The sequence below is a fragment of the Pleurodeles waltl genome, chromosome 4_1, assembly GCF_031143425.1.
Source record: "Pleurodeles waltl isolate 20211129_DDA chromosome 4_1, aPleWal1.hap1.20221129, whole genome shotgun sequence".
Taxonomy (NCBI): domain Eukaryota; kingdom Metazoa; phylum Chordata; class Amphibia; order Caudata; family Salamandridae; genus Pleurodeles; species Pleurodeles waltl.
The window spans coordinates 433,195,498-433,213,084 of NC_090442.1; the positions used below are offsets into that span (position 1 = coordinate 433,195,498).

At 41.7% G+C, this 17,587-nt stretch overlaps 1 protein-coding gene across 12 annotated transcripts in view; it reads right to left on the bottom strand.

Annotated features, from left to right (window-relative positions):
- CACNA2D1 (calcium voltage-gated channel auxiliary subunit alpha2delta 1) overlaps positions 1-17,587 on the bottom strand; it is a 1,459,114-nt gene that overhangs the window by 52,826 nt on the left and 1,388,701 nt on the right. For all 12 annotated transcript variants that reach the window (XM_069228696.1, XM_069228697.1, XM_069228694.1 and 9 more), the window contains 3 exons: positions 12,487-12,542; positions 12,266-12,395; positions 3,614-3,726 (listed from right to left, as the gene is read on the bottom strand). In XM_069228696.1, the coding sequence (XP_069084797.1) occupies positions 3,614-3,726; positions 12,266-12,395; positions 12,487-12,542 (299 nt within the window). The remainder of the gene's footprint in view (positions 1-3,613; positions 3,727-12,265; positions 12,396-12,486; positions 12,543-17,587) is intronic.

Below are 17,587 nucleotides of genomic sequence, written 5' to 3' on the forward strand. Positions count from 1 at the left end.
ACATGCTTTTTTCATACATCTTTCCAGTCTCTTCTAGAAAAAACATCAGCTAGCAGCATAGTCCCGGTTTCTCTGGATCCTTACCATGCTGACTGAACTGACAAAATGTTTGCAAACCTCTTATTTCATCTTCAGAAACCTCTCTCTAGATGAGCTCTATTGGAATGTGGTTTATTTGAGGCTTTTTCAAATAGACTTAGATCTGCCACATAAACCTATTTGCTGTATATTTGTTCTAGAATCCTGAAGATAACAGTTAATTTCCTGGCTCCATGCATTTACATTTTTAGCTTCACATTTTATGTGGACTTTTCTTTTGTCACCTTCTAGTCCTGCTTTATATGTGTCTGGCTGTTGTAAGTGTTGCAACTGTTCTTAGCCATATAAACCTCTAAACCTCTGTTCTATGTATTTCCAATGCTCTTTGGCCTTGTGCACACTATAGAAAAATGCTAATAAATAAAATAAAATATATAAATAAATACATATCAATTGAAAGCTGAAGAAAAGTCATTTTTTAAATGCACATCATCACCTTGTACACTGAAGGATCGTTGCTGTAGCCATTCTATTTGAACATCTATAACTAACCTCTAGCTGGCTTTCTGCTCTTGGTAGGAGTGAAACTTCACATGTAGGCAGATGACACACAAAAATATTTAGTCTGACTCAACAGGATTCATTCAATCATACTCCTCCGTGAAGCCAGACAATTATAAATGCTTTTTAGATATTTTCATTGCTAGCATGAAATAGTTGATGTCTGCAAACATGTATAAGCCCCACCCTGCCAAGACTGAGCTTTTTTTAAAGACAGAAGCTCTCAAGGTTGGACTAACATTGAATCACTGTTATCTATGGGTGACTGCCCCATTCAGTCACATGTTGTCCAAATCCTCAATATCATATTGAAAGACAATCTTCCTTTAGATGTGCTTTCTAGTCCCTATTTTAGCTATAACTAGTCTGCTGCATCTGGCCTTTCCATATCACTCAATATCACAAATCTGTTGTTAATGCATCTTTGTAATTTAGACTGGAATATTCTAGCAGTTTCTACTTGAAAGCAACAGAAAGGGTCCTGGCTTGCCTGCAACAAATACAAAAAACAGAAGCCAGATCTAATTTGGGGCAGAAACAGTGAGAACATATAACTCTCTCCATGTATAAGCTTCAATGGCTCCAGGTAAAGGACACATTTTAAATCTTTACCCATTGTTCATAAAGCAGCATATCAAAGCCTTCCCTTCTTGTCTCGTAACAAAGTTCAAAAGACATTCACCAGTACCTACTATAAGATCCTTTCACTTGTCCTTACTAAGTAGCGCTTCAATGAGGAAGGTGAGATCAGGTGATAGAGCTTTCTCAGTTGCTACAGCTAATCCGGCTTATTTGTATGCCCAGCAGTCTCTATTCAAATTTAGTAAGGTTAGAGTGGAAAGCCAGATGGTTTCTCACTTAGACTGGAATCAATCAATCTGGATTTGTAAAGCACTACTAATCACTCGTGAGGGTATCCAGGCAGTGAGAGTATTGCAGCAGTTGGCTCAGTCAAACAACCAGGTCCTGAGTCCTTTCCTGAATTCCTGCAGAGAGGATGAGGTCTGCAGGTCCACAGGTATGAATTTCAGGTTGATGTATGTAAAGTGGCCTCATTAGAGAGTGCCAAGAAGGAAAGGTTCTGCCACTCAGTGTTCTATAAATACTCTAAATAACTATTAAGACAGCATATGGGCCAGCCTTACAATATTAGCTCCAAGAGGGAAAACCACATTTCTATATGCATTGACAGGCAGAAGTAAGTAACGCATTTGCAAAATACTCTGTTGGTGTAATTGTTTTATTCACAAATGCACCACTCACAAATATTTATTTAGAATGGGCCAGTTCGAGTTGCACAAATGTATGTAGATGTATAGCATTTCTCTAGCGCAAACCAACACAAAAGACAGGAGAGCACTGTACATGGTTAAAGACAAACATTTCTTATCCTTAAACTATTGCTGTGTCCATTATCCAGAAAGAGATGCTACAAGATTTGCAACTGGCACACATCCATTCACCTGTCCCAGATCTGGTTGTTGCAAGTCCAGTGAAGCAAAAATGGCAAACACTAAAAGAGGAAAGAAATGCTCCATTCAGAGCTTTCAGCTGATGCACCCCACTGTTCAAGATTTACATAAGCAGTTGTCTTTTAAGGCCTGTGTATGGCAATGCCTCTCCCCTGATTGATGAGGGTGAAGTGCAAGCAGCCTTCAACATTAGTAGGTAAAAATCTCTTTATAATGCTTGGCATTCTGTAATCCCTGTATAGAAACCTTCTGCAATTTATTTATAATAGGTGGCTTGTGACACACCCAGTCACCTATTATAAGTAAGTGACCAAGCTGTTCAATTGCAGTAACTTATTACAATTGAGTTCTGACCACACAATGCCTGCTGCCAGAGCCAGTAGGATGGAGGGACTGCCTCCGTGAATCCAGCACCTGTGTTTGTGATGTACCCTTAACCCACGTCCTACTTTTGAATTGGATTCTGCCAACTCAGAAACTACATATTTAAATGAATCCAACACTATCGGCCAGACGTCTCAATTAATAAACTGTGGTTGCAAATTGCACACTGACTTTTTGCCATCAGTGTTTAATTTTGGATGCAACCTCTGTACTATTAGATCACACACAAAAAATGCACCCGCCTAATTAATATCAATTATACACACCCCGTATGATTAGATACATACATAGTGAATGGCCTGAAAAGAAGAGCAGATTGCCATCCCTGTGTTTGCATTACCAAATAGAAAATGTTTTATTTTAAGTGCCAGTGCTCCTTAAAGGACTCAGAGTTGTTTTTTAACAAAACGTTTTCATTTTCGAAAAACCTCAGCAGGAGCAGGCATTGGTCCCCTAAACAATGGTCTATCCCTGCCAGAAGCTGCTGACGAAATTCACAAAAGAGAAGATATCCATCTTTATGAATCAATTACCACCTACTTAGGGGTGTCAGTAATTGTTCAATGGTTTGCATCCACAACTGTGGTTGAAAAACATTCATACATACAATTATGACTTTCAGTTATGATGGGGCACTTATTTCTAGACCCCTCCTAACTACAATTTGAAGTGGACCGCAAAAAAACATTTTGTGAGTCGGAAAGGCTTTTCTGACTCACAAAATGGGCATAGCACACATAACAAAGCCCTTTTGGGGTCGCAAACCCTCTGAGTTCACTAATTGCAGGGTTTGTGACTGCAAAGGACTTTCTACCTCTAGTTCTAAATAGTCAAGGAACAGGCATACCCCTTGAGTTCTCAGAAACAGAGACAAATTGTAAATTCAATAGAACAGCAGTGGTCCAATTTAAACATACAAATAAAGGAAAATACAGTGTCAGCGTGTCTCCCGTGTGCCAACCTAGCATCAACATCCATTTAAAGTTGCAGTTATACTAACTTATATTTACCATTAAGATGAAAAACAGGCGTCATCTACGCACGGTTTATCTTGCCTCATTCATCAGTCATTTTGTATAAAAACGATTCCATACATAGGTACATGTTCATGTAACTGAGATATATATGATGATAAATGCTCTCAATTGGAAGGATACAAGGTTGCTCTGCTTGAATAAGTACTCCTGCATCGCACATGAGACACGTGCTTTTGCTCTCAGCAATTACAAATACAAGGTTCATGTTCATCAGCTTTTCAGCGTAATAAATTCTGGAAAATAAGTAAACAGATCAAATATGAGCAGCAAAATCACATCATGCTATTGCCAACATGGAAACAACGAAACAGTCTGGCAACAACAGAATCGGTACATTTCAGTTCCTAAATGTCATTGAAGGAGGTGGTGCTACACTAGCTTAATATATAGTAACAACTGATAAAATGTCCTGGAAGAATAACATTGGTATAGGTGCTCTCAATTATTATTTCGCAGTTAACCATAATTTGCACCATTTGTGTTTTTTCAATGACAGTCAAATCTTTTACAACACATCAGGGAATAATATCCTTATGTAGTTCATAGATATTTTATTTAGATTCACTATCTACTTATGCAAAACAATTAAATATATTGCAAAAATACATAGGTGATAACAAGTTTGCTGAATATCACCACATTAACAATATTTTAAAAGAATAAATCGGCGAGTCCTGCGCACTTCTGAGGTCGGCCTCCATCGTGTAGTTGGCTATGTTAAATTCCATACAAGTTTATTTATAAACCTTTTTTTTTTTTTTTTTAAAGACAAATAATACACAATTCTTTATTAACAAATAGAAAAGATGATTATACCATGCTAAAATAATTGTACAAACAGACTGAATCAGGCTCTGACATCCTTTATTTGTGAGGCACAAGATCACAAGGCCCTAAAGTGTGAGCTCTTTAGTTTATCACGCCTACCACGTAAATGTGGGGGTGTTAATTGGTGGTCATGACTGTAAGTCTTATAAACACTAATGTAGTCATATCATTGAACATCGTGTGTTAGTTTGCACCAGATGTCAAAATTTGGTTTTGACAAGGCTCATTAGGGAAGCCATTGGGCAGTGTAGCAATAAATTGAATACAAGCACCATAGGATCAAGTGTAATTGGTTGGATACATTTATTTCACTCTGACAAGGAGTGAATAATTAGTTTCCAAATCGTGGCACACTTCATTAGTGATAACTACATAAAAGAGCTTCTCTCATGCCAATTTCTTCTCAGAGGCATGCAATAACAATGTGTTTTGGATATAACTTTGTCTGTGATCTCTCACAGTCATAAACCTTCTCCAAATCCCCTAAGAAAGTGAAAAAGAAAAAGTTACTTCCAAACCACTGACATCTACAGGGGTGTATTTGTTTTGGTTATAGCATTTAGAGAACTTCAAAGGCAACTCAAATGAGAGATGGAGTGTAGTCATGGTGGAAATGTCTGATCTTTCAACGATCTTCATTGACTGGCGATTGTGGAAAGACCACTGACTGTGATGATAGGGTTGGACTTTGATTAAACCACATTAGAGAAGATGTGAGGTGGTCATGCTCAGAAATGTGTTATTGGAGGCCGTGGATATAGACTGATACACCAGCTGAACCTTTTTTCAAGAAGGGGTACAAGATCACTGAAGATGCTACTGACCAGGGAGGTGGAAGGTGTTGGCTCTTGAAAGAGGGTTGTATACTGTTGGACAGTGGATTAATGGTAAGGGAAGGTATGTACCTACACTTAGCAATAGGCCACTAACCCCCACTAGGTTCAGTTAGGTCTCAATAAATTAATCCCAGCTCAACCCTTGGTAGCTTGGCAATGAGCGACAAGGCTTAACTAGGAGACAAAGTGTAAAGCATTCAAGTATCACAAAACAGTAATTAAATAAAACACAATAAACAGTTTAAAAGTTCAATACCAATTCATAAACATGGGACATACTTGTATCTTTATAATGACACCAAAACAAATAAAATCAGATAAAGGGAACCGAAGATATGAATTTTGAAAAGAATTAGGCCCTCATTTGGACTTTGATGATCAATTTCCCTGACCGCCACAGCCCAACCCGCCAGACGACCACCAGTGCTGGCAGTCAGCAGACCTCTATATTACGAATGCTGGCTGCTTTCTGCCATCATTGAGGCGGAAAGCAGCCAGCAGTCGTGCTGGCGGTCGGCACTACAGAGGTGGGTCCCTCCCTGGCACCTCCATGCCAGCAGGACTCCGCCCACCATAATACAAGACGTAATACAGCTTGGCGGAGTCCTGCTGGTGTGGTGGTCGCCAGGACCCATCCCCTCCCAGATGTCCCCCTTGACTGTGAACGTAAGTGGGTGTCCGAAGGGGGAGGAGGTGGCCTGTGTGTTTGGGTGTGTGTGTGTATGTTTGCGGAGGGGGGTGCTGAAGCCATGCGTTTATGTGCATGTGAATGGGGGTGTCTGTGTTGATGAATGTGAGTGAGTGGGTGGGTCTGAGTGCGTGTATGCGTATGCTGAATGGGTGTGTATGTGTATGCATGCAGGTGTGAAGGGGTGTGGGGAGGTGTGTGAGAGTGTGTGGACAGATGTGTGCATGTGTGCATGTGTGTGGACATGTGTGTATGTGTGTGCCTGTGACAGGAATGAAGATTCCTGTCACCAGGTGCGTGACCACCAGGGTTTTCGTGGAGGGGTTACCGCCACGGAAAGCTGTGCAGTTTGCAGCCTCGCAATCCACCCAGGTGGAGTCATGGAGGCTTGGCATCTGCCAAGCCTCACAACTCGTAATGTGGTGGTCCTTACCGCTGGCTCCTCGGTGGTAGGACTGCCATGACGAGGCTGGCGGTCTCATGACCGCCAGCCTCGTAATGAGGGCCTAAGTGTTTATTAGTGCATAGAAACAAATAGCACCAATCTGGTTATCTGGTCGCACCTCGAACCGGGGCAAAGTCAAAGTTTAAGGCCGACTGCGATGGAGCCCTGCTTGGCTACAGCAAGCGGGATGCCTCGGTCAAAAGTTTACCTTCAGACTTAGTCATTTTCTTGAAGATTTTCTTCAGGGGGATGAAGTCGCTAGTCTGATCTGACCTCCCTGGAGCCCTTCCTCAGATACGCGTCACGGGAACCCTCGGTGAAGATTTCTACGTTTGTTTTTTCGAGATGAAAATCCTTCGACCGGGGCAAACCTGAATCTTGATATAACATCCCTGGAGCCCTCTTTGGATACACTGTGTGGGAGGTCCCAGTCAACTTTCTACGTTCTAACTGAGTCACTTTTTTTTTAGATTTTTTTCAGCGGGACGAACCTGAAAGTCAGGCTGTGTCGCGATTAAAGCAAGCCGGCTAGAGTTGCTGTGGTGGGTCAGTCCCTTTATGGAGCTTTGTCCCAAAAGTTCTCCAAACTTCTGGATCTTCTTCCAGAAGGTCTTTTAAGGTTCTTTTGGAGACCACAGCTTACCCCAAGGTTCCACAAGCTCTAAGTTGCTCCTTGAGGGTGCAGACTACAACTCCCAAAATGCACTTGTTTCAAACCAAAAATGGTCACTTGACAGTGGTCAGCTGGTAATTTTCTTCAGGAGTTAGTGCAGGAAACTCTGGTTAGGAATTTTTCACCTGTAGCAAACAGGGAGTCCCTCCTTGAACCAGTTAAAGCCAGGCAAAGTCCTTTTTGTGGTGAAGCCCAAGTGTGTAGCTGGTGAGTCCTTCAGAATGCAGTGTCCAGGTGCAGGCCACGCATCCAGCAGGGCAGTCCTTCGTCTTCTGATTTTTTTCCTTCTAGGGATCTGAGGTGTGGGTGCAGCTCTGCCATATTTGTTCTTGCTCCTAGGTGAAAAACAAGGGGTCCTGGTTCTCCAATCAGATGCAGGGTCCTTCCCCCTGTGATGACCACTTCCTGGGAAGTTTGGCAAACATCAATCACAGGGAGCAACATTCTTCAAAAATCCATCATGGCTGAAACTGATTTGTGGAGTTTACATCTGGCTGAGCCCACCCACTGGTGTGGCTACAAACCCTAAACACACCCCTCTCCTTTTCTCTCCTAATCTATTCAAGAGGGCACCTAATTGTCTGGGGTTGCACGATGTGAGGGAGTTGCTGGGTTGCTCCAAATGTCCTTCCCTGCCTTTGAGGAACAGTTTGCCACCCCTCCCTCTTCCTGCTTCCCCATCTGCTGAGGCAGTTCTCCTTCACCAGGCACATCCCTTTGTGTTGAGCCCAGGCTACTTCAGACCACATCAAGGCAACCTGGCCAGGCTGCCAGGGACTGGCCAATCAGAGAAGGGCACTACAGAGCTGAAGTTGGCAACATTTCAGGTAGAGTTCAAAACACTTTACCTGAACTAGTTATATTAACTCCAACAATTGTAAGTTGTGGGATTTGTTATAACAATTAATTTGATACCAAACTTGAGGTATCGGACACCTAGGGGGACTTTGTTAATGAAAATAAAGTCTCGCCTTTTTAACCTATGGAGGCCATTCACTACAGTGAGGGAAAAACACTGTGCTATTTTACCTCACCAGGGCTTATAAAACAATTTTTATAAGGTCCCTGATTATAGTTACATGGCACCCAACCCTAGGGCTACATTGGGTACACCTGGGAAACATCACTTACATCGCGGTAAATGCAACGAAATGCATTTACCACAATGCATTTACAACGCATATGCGTTTACCACGCATGCCTTTACCACGATTATACCGTTACCACGCATGCATTTACAACGAATTTCACTGTAAAGGCATTAATAGTAAAGGTGTATGCGTGGTAAAGGTATTAAAGGTAAGTACAGGTAAGTATTAAGTGAGTTGAGTGATATATATATATATATACATATATATATATATAGTTCAGGGTGGGTAACAGTTATTGGCGGTAATTGCATATTTAGGTTTTAGGGTGGGTATGGGTTTTGGGGTGGTAAGGGCATTTTTAGGTTTTGGGGTGGTAAGAGTTTTTTTAGGTTTTAGGGTGGGTATGGGTTTTGGGGTGGTAAGGGCATTTTTAGGTTTTAGGGTGGGTATTGGTTTTGGGGTGGTAAGGGCTTTTTTAGATTTTAGGGTGGGTATGGTTTTTGGGGTGGTAAGGGGTGTTTAGGTTTTACGGTGGGTATGGCTTTTGGGTGGTTTTATATATATATTTGTTTTTTGCATAATTTATGCTTCACTCTAATCCTGAAAGGGCCTTGGTTTGACTTATACTAGGTGCTCCCTTGTGTCTGGACAAAGCTATACCGCTCTGAAGAGCTCTAATGAGAGTGAAACACGTGTCAGGGGTTGCTTTGCTCATTCCAGGTTGGCTTGGGCGGTATTTGACCAGTCCAAAGCTGTAATACTGTGCCTGGAGTGGTAAATGGCTTTTGTCATTTTACAGCTCGGCGAGGATGACACTAACGTCAATCCTATGCTTAAAGATTTTGCTGTACATATGTCAAAAGACTTTGCCATTATCTAGCTCGGCAAAGATAGCACTGTGCTGATCCTATGCTTAAAAACTTTGCTAGATAAGCAGACATTTGAGGTGAGCAAATCTACAGTGTCGCTGGGTTTGCAGGGTGCTCCTTACTAGAGCAGCTCTCCACCTAAAATTGGGAACTTCCCAGAGTTCTCCTTTGTTTTTTGCATAATTTATGTGTCACTCTAATCCTGAAAGGGCCTTGGTTTGATGTATATATATATATATATAATAATGTATGTTCTACTTACCTCTAGTTTTTACCATACATATGCCTTTACCTTTATGAAATGTTTGTGGAAAAGACATTCGTGGTAAAAGCATATGCATTGTAAAAACATTTTGTGGTAAGTGCCTGCATGGAAATGACCATGCATTGTACTTACAGCACTGTAAAGGCATGCACTGTACGTGCATGCGTTGTTTCTTCATACATTCGGTACACCTTAGGGGTGACTTATGTGTAAAAATAAGGTAGTTTAACACTTTGGAAGTACTTTTAATTCCAAAGTCTAATTTACATATAACTTTATATTAAAAGCAGCCATCAAGGCAGGCCTGCCTTTAAAATGACACTGGGCACCTCAGCAGTTCACCTATGGGTGCACTACCTATACTGGAGTGCCTAAACCTACATGTCGTACCATATACTAGGGACTTATAGGTAGGTCAATATTGCCAATTATAATTAGCCTAATTTGCAAATCCACTTTACACAGAGCACTGGCCCTGGGTCTGGTAAGCAGTACCTAAGGCACAGCCAAGAGTCAGTAACCACCAGTATCTGTCCAAAACGTTTGGGGGTGACCAGGGGAAAAAGGAGGACTTTCCTACATATACTCACTGGGGCAGAGTGTGCTAACATACTGGATGGACTGTCACTCACTTTCTGACCATTGAGGATTGTGAGGATACAGTGGTTGAGTTTGAAAAGTGGTGAGTGATGACCTAGATCGTACTAGAGCTGGGACTCTCACCTTCAGTCCAGACGTGCATTGTGGTTGCCTGTCTGCTTGGACAGCCTCTCATGAAGTACCCCACAGAACCTAATAGTGAAGCTGGAACTGGAACAAGTTGTTAGCCAGTCCACTTGGAATTTTTCTACTGTCTTCAACTACAGCTCAACCGATTGGTCTGCTGACTTGACATTGATTAGTCCATCTACGGACATCTTTCTTCCTCTCTATTAAAGCACTGTAGGAAATTGAAAGTTGGAGATCCCCTACATGTTGTGGATACATATTGCTGAGATGTTGGGGATCTTTCAGGGTGCATCACCTGGCATGAAAATAACACAAGGTTGGTAATTCTGTTGAACCGTCACTACTGGTACCTGCACTATCCAAGCAGGGAGCATGGACATTGCCTTTTTAAATGCACTGATGACATCTGTGCAAGGTAGCCTCCATGGCTGCACTGCAGCCTAACATAAATGTTATTGTTGACTCTCCCACTACCCCAATAATAAAATGCCAGAGTTTATACTGAAATCAGCTGTGAAGGAACTCTTAGTGATCAGGCCCACAATGGGCAGTATGAACACAAAATCCCAGAACCGTCCACCAAACTTAAATCACTGTGAACTGACATTGCCTCATTCCATAAACAAATAGAGACCTCAGAGAAGAAGATTACCAGTGGGGAAGACATGGTGTAATTCTCGACCTGACTGGGGACAAGAGTTGTGGTATATTAGCACTAAAACAAAGATGTGGAAGACTAATCTTTTAGGGATAATATTTCTATGGGGTACTAGAGAAAGTGGGGAAGGGTGACAGTTTAGATTTTCTGCAAACTCAATCCTGTATTGTTAAATGTTCACTTCTGAGAATTATAGGTTATGCTCTCAGGGTTCGTTTGGTGCCTCACTGCTTTTCAGCTATAAAGATCATTGATCTGATTTATAAATATTGGTGATAAAAGTGTCCCAAACTTGAAAACCTGGAGTTTAATGTTTCAACAAAAACCAAGCTACATTGTCCTCTTGTTTCACCACTGCTTTTTTCATTACACCAAGTCACAGCAAGAATGCCAACATGTCCACTATTTTAAGGTTACAAAGTAAAAACGATTATACTTTGTTTATTTTGTTTATCGGAACATTCCACTCTGGACCTCAAAGAAAACGTTTAACAAGTATAGTAAATCTTGGTTAGTCAACATACCTTGTAACATGTTTGTGCAGTGCAAACCTTCAGAGAATATCACTTTTCTAATTAGGAAGATGTTTTCAGTTAAGGCATTTGAATGGTCATACATTATTTTTTGTGTCTTCATATGAAGTAGAAGATTCTCATTCATGGTTCGTTTGTCTTGCAGCCTCAATACTGAACTCAAATCTACACTCTTGCCAGGGACACAGCAATCAGTGGTAGCAGGGTCCTGGTGTGTAACAGCCCATACCACTGCTGCCGTATAATGCCTAACCAGTGGGAAGGGGAAGGTTTACTACTTGCATTATAGCCCATGGCATCTTAGCTATGTCACGAACTCTACAAAGAGAAGATATTTGCATAACGGTAAACCATGCATTGGAAAATGTGGACCTAATCTAAAATTACATTCAAGCAAAGTGGATGCATAAGAATCTTTTAGCTTCCCACACACTGCCACTTCAAGATTTCACGTTAGAGACCATCACTTGGGAGACCAAAATATTGAGGTCTCCCAGAAAGTTTGGTTGCTGCCCTGCATTTGTCAAAAGATTAATAAAACAACCCCATGGCACCTACCTCTAAATGTATCTTTTGCAGGATCATAATAATATGGAGGACCACTGCGGAACCAAAATGTGACTGATTGTTTATTATTATGAAGAGGTTGCGTAGCCCCCTTTTGCAAGACTAACTTGCACCGGACACTGACAATCACTTACTGAGGGAAAACACATTTGTTTGTGAGCCTAGTGCATTTTAAGATATCAAGGTGCACGTCAAATTAACATTGCCAATGTCTAGGGAAAAAAGTCCCCTTCTTAGCACCAGACTCTCTGCAATCCCCTGCAAAGCAAGCTTATTGTTTAATCAAATGCACTTCTCACAATTAAAAATACAGGATGCACTTTTGTTTTGACAACAATTTAGTACTGCTTACCACCCTAACATGAGGACTCTTGTCTAATGATGATAGTGTATGTGCGGATCAACCTAATGAAAAATGCATTATGCCAAATGCAAATCTTTGCTCCATTTTATTGTTCATTTAACATATTTCAGTAGGAAAAAATGCAAAACAGCCCTAATTTCCGAAAAAAGAAACATTAACAACAGCCATTATGCACCACTAATTCAATGTTAGTTTCATCAATGCAGGATATACCAACCATATTTACCTGGAGCAGTTTGTGCAGTCAATAAAGCCAGTAAAAGACGTATTGTCATTTTCAAAGAAATACTGTGTTTGCTCTGTAATACAGCTCTGTTTGGACATAATAGTTGACATGTCTTCATCTTCAACATCAGCTAAGAAGAAGGCAATAAAAATAATGAGTGTTAGGTATTTTGCTACCCATAGCTTTTTTGTGCACTTCAAAAAATCCTGATTTGGACTCACTTGCTTCCAAGAAGTGCGGAAAAGCAATACTCAAAACCATCTGTCGCAAAATGGACCTATATGTGGGAAAAAAGCAGAGGAAAGTGAAACAGCCATGGAAGCAGACAATGTTTGCTTGGTATCATAAAGATGTGCATGTCAGTACCTGTCTTATATCGGTATTATAATAATAATAATAATAATAATAATAATAATAATAATAATAATAATAATAATAGTAATAGTGATATTAACAACCACAAGCAACAACAACAGTAATAATGATGATGAGAGTGATAATAATAAGAGGAGTAATAATAATGATAATAATAATAATAATAATAATAATAATAACAGATTGTATTATTATTCTTATTATTATTATCACCATCATGACAATTAATAATTATTATTAGTTTTATTTATAGCAGTTAGCTGAAGTAGTCGCTCATGGAAACATGATAGACAACTGGAGCTTTGCCTTCATCTCTCTGACGCTTCTAGGTCTCTTTGGTGAAAAACATTACTGTTCTTTATCATTACTCATCTATAATTCTGTAACTCGATTCCTTGCAAAAGGCACAAGGAACAGAAATACTGAAACTGTGCTAATACCATGGCTGCAAATTATGGAATACAAACAAGAGATCAGGATCAACCATCAGCTCTTTAGGAAACTGTAGGAAAGTGGTGGAAATCTGGCTTGTCTGCACATAGTCATGCTTAGGATGCACAGTAGGATGTGCTTACAATTGCACATTGGTGTTGTGAGACACACTACTCTAAAGCTCAATATTTCTCAGTGCCTGGGCGTTGCCTGGACAGAAGTTTCATGTCTTACAAGAGCATATTTCTTTTAAACACCCAAGTAAAGACAAGCAGGTCCTCATGTCCTATGGGCCCACAGGAATATCAATAGACTTGGCAAAGGAGACAGCCTGCTTAACGTGAAGAGTATTGCAGACAATCATGATAATTAGTTGCTGCAGCCAGGACCTATTGTTGGAATCCTTTTTTGTCTGTTCTTCATTGAAGGTGACAAAGACATCTGGGAACCAGAGACGTATTTTGCAAAATGATGACTTGCACTTGTTTCACAAAGTCATCCATGGGGATTTCAAACACTTTAGCACTTGTTTGTTTCTAAAGGAGTTCTCCAAAAGAATTACCAACTTAAAACCCCTTTTTTTCCCAAGAGTCATCCATAGGATTATGAACTCTGGTGTACAGTTACTCGATAAGGCATGAAGTGCATGGATTATGATCTATTGCACATTGTAATGGAAATTTACAGGCACAGACATATTATTGTATGGTCTATTGATATCAAAGACAGTGAATACATATATGAATAGAGTTGGAATCCACTGAAACTAATGAATGATTTCCTGTTACAGTTATTCACTTGTCACCTTGAACACAAACCAAGGACAAGCAGAAAATGTTATTTCTTACTTTTGAAGGTATTTCGCATAGGTAAACAAGCTTATTGTAATCTTGAGGGTTATTCAGTAATTATTTCAGGATGCAGTTGCATTTCATCTCCGGAGATACACCAAATTTATAATTGCAAAAGAGAGACGAAATCCAGAACGTTTCAGTGGTTATATGTTAGGCAACACTTCAAGGTAATACATCAATAATCAAAATATATTCATACCACAGTTCTCCTCTTTATATATCAATACTTTGGTAGTGCAGATTAATCCCAGCTCTGTAGCCAGGTGAACAATGATATCCAGTGTCTCCATTTTTGTCTCTTGTCCAGTTCTTCTTTACAGAGGCATGCTGTATAACTTTGAAAAAGTACTATGGAGTGCAATCTTATTGTGGAGTTGGTTGTGGGTTTTCCCCTATTAGAACTGTATTTCCAGGTTAATACATCCAGACAGTCACCTCAGAATTTTCGCCTATCTCTGGACAGTATTTTTGAAGGTATTAGGACTCTGTACCATCTGACACCTCCCCCCACTATCTTCTTGACTAAAATTGTATTGGTAAGATAGGCTCCACCCAACTGCTCTATTTAACTTTCCTTTATGGACATAATAGATGGGGCAGAAATTGCATCACAGTGTGTTAGTTAGATAATCTCACAAGTACGACAAAACTAAATGACTGTCAGGGCCAGGAGAACCACTATTCTATCAAGAGATTGCAGCTTTAAAGTGCTGCAGTGATACATGGAAAGTAAAATTGAGTTTCTAATGTAAGAAAACCTATTTTTACATATTAATAAGTAAATCCTAAAATACACATTGTAACCCTGCAAGGCAGAGTGCCTAAAGTATAGAAAATGTTTGAAATAAGGTGCCATCACTCTGACTGAATACCTGAGAGCTGTTTTACTCTTTATAGTTTCAGGTTTTATTCTCTAAAACAGTCCTAGTTATGATTCAAAATATTATTACAAATTTGGCTAGAACAAAAGGCAGACTTTACACTGCCACTTTTGACTTGGAGATATGAAATCAGACTGCACCTATTCATTGTCACAACCTTCCCAGATCCCTTGCCACCAACCCCAGCAGGTTGGTAATATGGTATGGACTCTGTCAGAGGAGAGGAGACCACATGTTCTCCCCCTGTTCTCCCTTACTCCTGGACTAACCCACCTCTGTGTGCATGACATTGACACAGGTGACATTTCCCCTGTAAAGAACAAAATTTACAGGTTGTCAGATAAGGTGAAGGCCAGCATCAAGGAGGAGGTCTCCAAGATGTTGACTTTGGGGGTTATTGAGAAATCCAGTAGTCCCTGGGCCAGCCCTGTGGTATTGGTTCCCAAGGCTACTGCCCCAGGTGCGAAGCCAGAACTCCGGTTCTGTGTGGACTACCGGGGTCTCAACTCGGTCACCCGGACTGATGCTGACCCCATCCTCCGAGCTGATGAGCTTGTTGACAGGCTAGGCGCTGCCAAGTTCCTGAGTACGTTCGATCTTACTTCCGGGTACTGGCAGATTGGCCTGACTGAGGGGGCTAAAGAAAGATCTGCTTTTTCCACCCCTGATGGCCATTACCAATTCCGGGTGATGCCATTTGGGCTGAAAAATGCCCCCACTACCTTCCAACGGTTGGTTAACGGGGTCCTAGCTGGTAAAGATGCCTTTTGTGCAGCTTACCTGGACGACATAGCTGTCTACAGTTCCAGTTGGGAGGAACACCTGCTCCACCTCAACAGGCATGCCTGACTATCAAGGCTAGTAAGTGCCAGATTGGGCAGAGTTCCGTGGTGTACTTGGGACACCTAGTAGGTGGTGGCAGGGTGCAGCCACTCCAGGCCAAGATTGAAACTATCAAGGCCTGGCAACCACCTAGAACACAGACTGAGGTGAGAGCCTTTTTGAGCCTCACTGGATACTACCGCAGGTTCGTCAAGGACTATGGTACCATTGTGTCTCCCTTGACAGAACTCACTTCCAAGAAACAACCTAGGTTGGTGAATTGGACAGAGGCCTGTCAGAAAGCCTTTGATTCGCTGAAGGAAGCCATGTGCACGGCCCCCGTGCTCAAGGCCCCTGACTACTCCCAGGAATTTATTGTGCAGACAGACGCTTCAGAGCATGGCATAGGGGCTGTTCTAGCACAGCTGAATGAGGAGGGCTCAGACCAACCAGTACTCTTTATTAGCAGAAGACAATTACCACGGTAACAAAGGTGGAGTGCTATTGAGAGAGAAGCATTTGCTGTGGTCTGGGCACTGAAGAAGCTAAGACCCTACCTGTTTGGGACTCACTTCCGGGTTCAGTCAGACCACAGGCCCCTCAGATGACTCATGCAGGTGAGGGGTGAGAATCCAAACCTCTTGAGATGGTCCATTTCCCTACAGGGGATGGACTTTATGGTGGAGCATCGCCCAGGGGTTGACCACACCAATGCTGATGGTCTCTCCAGATACTTCTGCCTTAGCGATGAGAGCTCCCAGGAGGTCGGGTAGCTCTCCCCACTTTCAGCTGGGGGGGACACATGTTAGACCTGACATGCCTTAGGGTGGTCACCCCTAACTTTTTGCCTGCCTCCCTCCACTTTTTGGACCCTGTTTTGCTGGCTTTTTAGACTCTGCGCACTTTACCACTGCTAACCAGTGCTAAAGTGTATATGCTCTCTCGTTTTTCAAACATGGTAACTTTGGATCATACCTGATTGGACTATTTAATTTATTTATAAGTCCCTAGTAATGTGCACTATATGTGCCTAGGGCCTGTAGATAAATTGCTACTAGTGGGCCTGCAGCACTGTTTGTCTCAGGCTTGCCACTTCGACTTGGCATTTAAAAGTACTTGCCAAGCCTAGAACTCCCCTTTTTCTACATATAAGTCAACACACACCGACGCTGATCGACGCCTTCGGGACGACCGGAATTTCGACGCACGGCCTCGCAAGGACAATGCCGCCCAACCTCCAGAGGAGAAATCAACGCAACGCCTGCCGTGAGAGCGAAACTTCGATGCGCAGCCCCGCAGAATGACACGCAACCGGAAAACAAGCAGGAGAATCCACGCACAGAACCGGGACATCTGGTAATCCCCGCGATCCACAGAAAGAGACTGTCCGCGCACCGGAAAACGACGCACGACTTCCCCACGTGAAAAATAACGACGCGAGTCCGTGTGTGCTGGGGAGAAATCGACGCACACACCATTTTTTCACGTATCTCTTCTTCTGCGGCCCTCTGAGGAGATTTTCCACTCCAAACCAGGTACTTTGTGCTTGAAAGAGACTCTGTTTGCTTTTTAAAGACTTAAGACACTTTATATCACTTTTCAGTGATATCTCTACAAATTCACATTGCAACTTTATTCGTTTTGACCTACAATTATCCTGATAAATATTATATATTTTACTAAACACTGTGTGGTGTATTTTTGTGGTGCTATATGGTGGTATTGTATGATTTATTGCACAAATACTTTACACATTGCCTTCTAAGTTAAGCCTGACTGCTCGTGCCAAGTTACCAGAGGGTGGACACAGGCTAATTTTGGATTGTGTGTGTCTTACCCTGACTAGAGTGAGGTTTCTTGCTTGGACAGAGGGTAACCTGACTGCCAACCAAAAACCCCATTTCTAACACTCATGATTTCCGCTTTGAACCCAGGGACTGAAACTGCTCTCCAGAGGT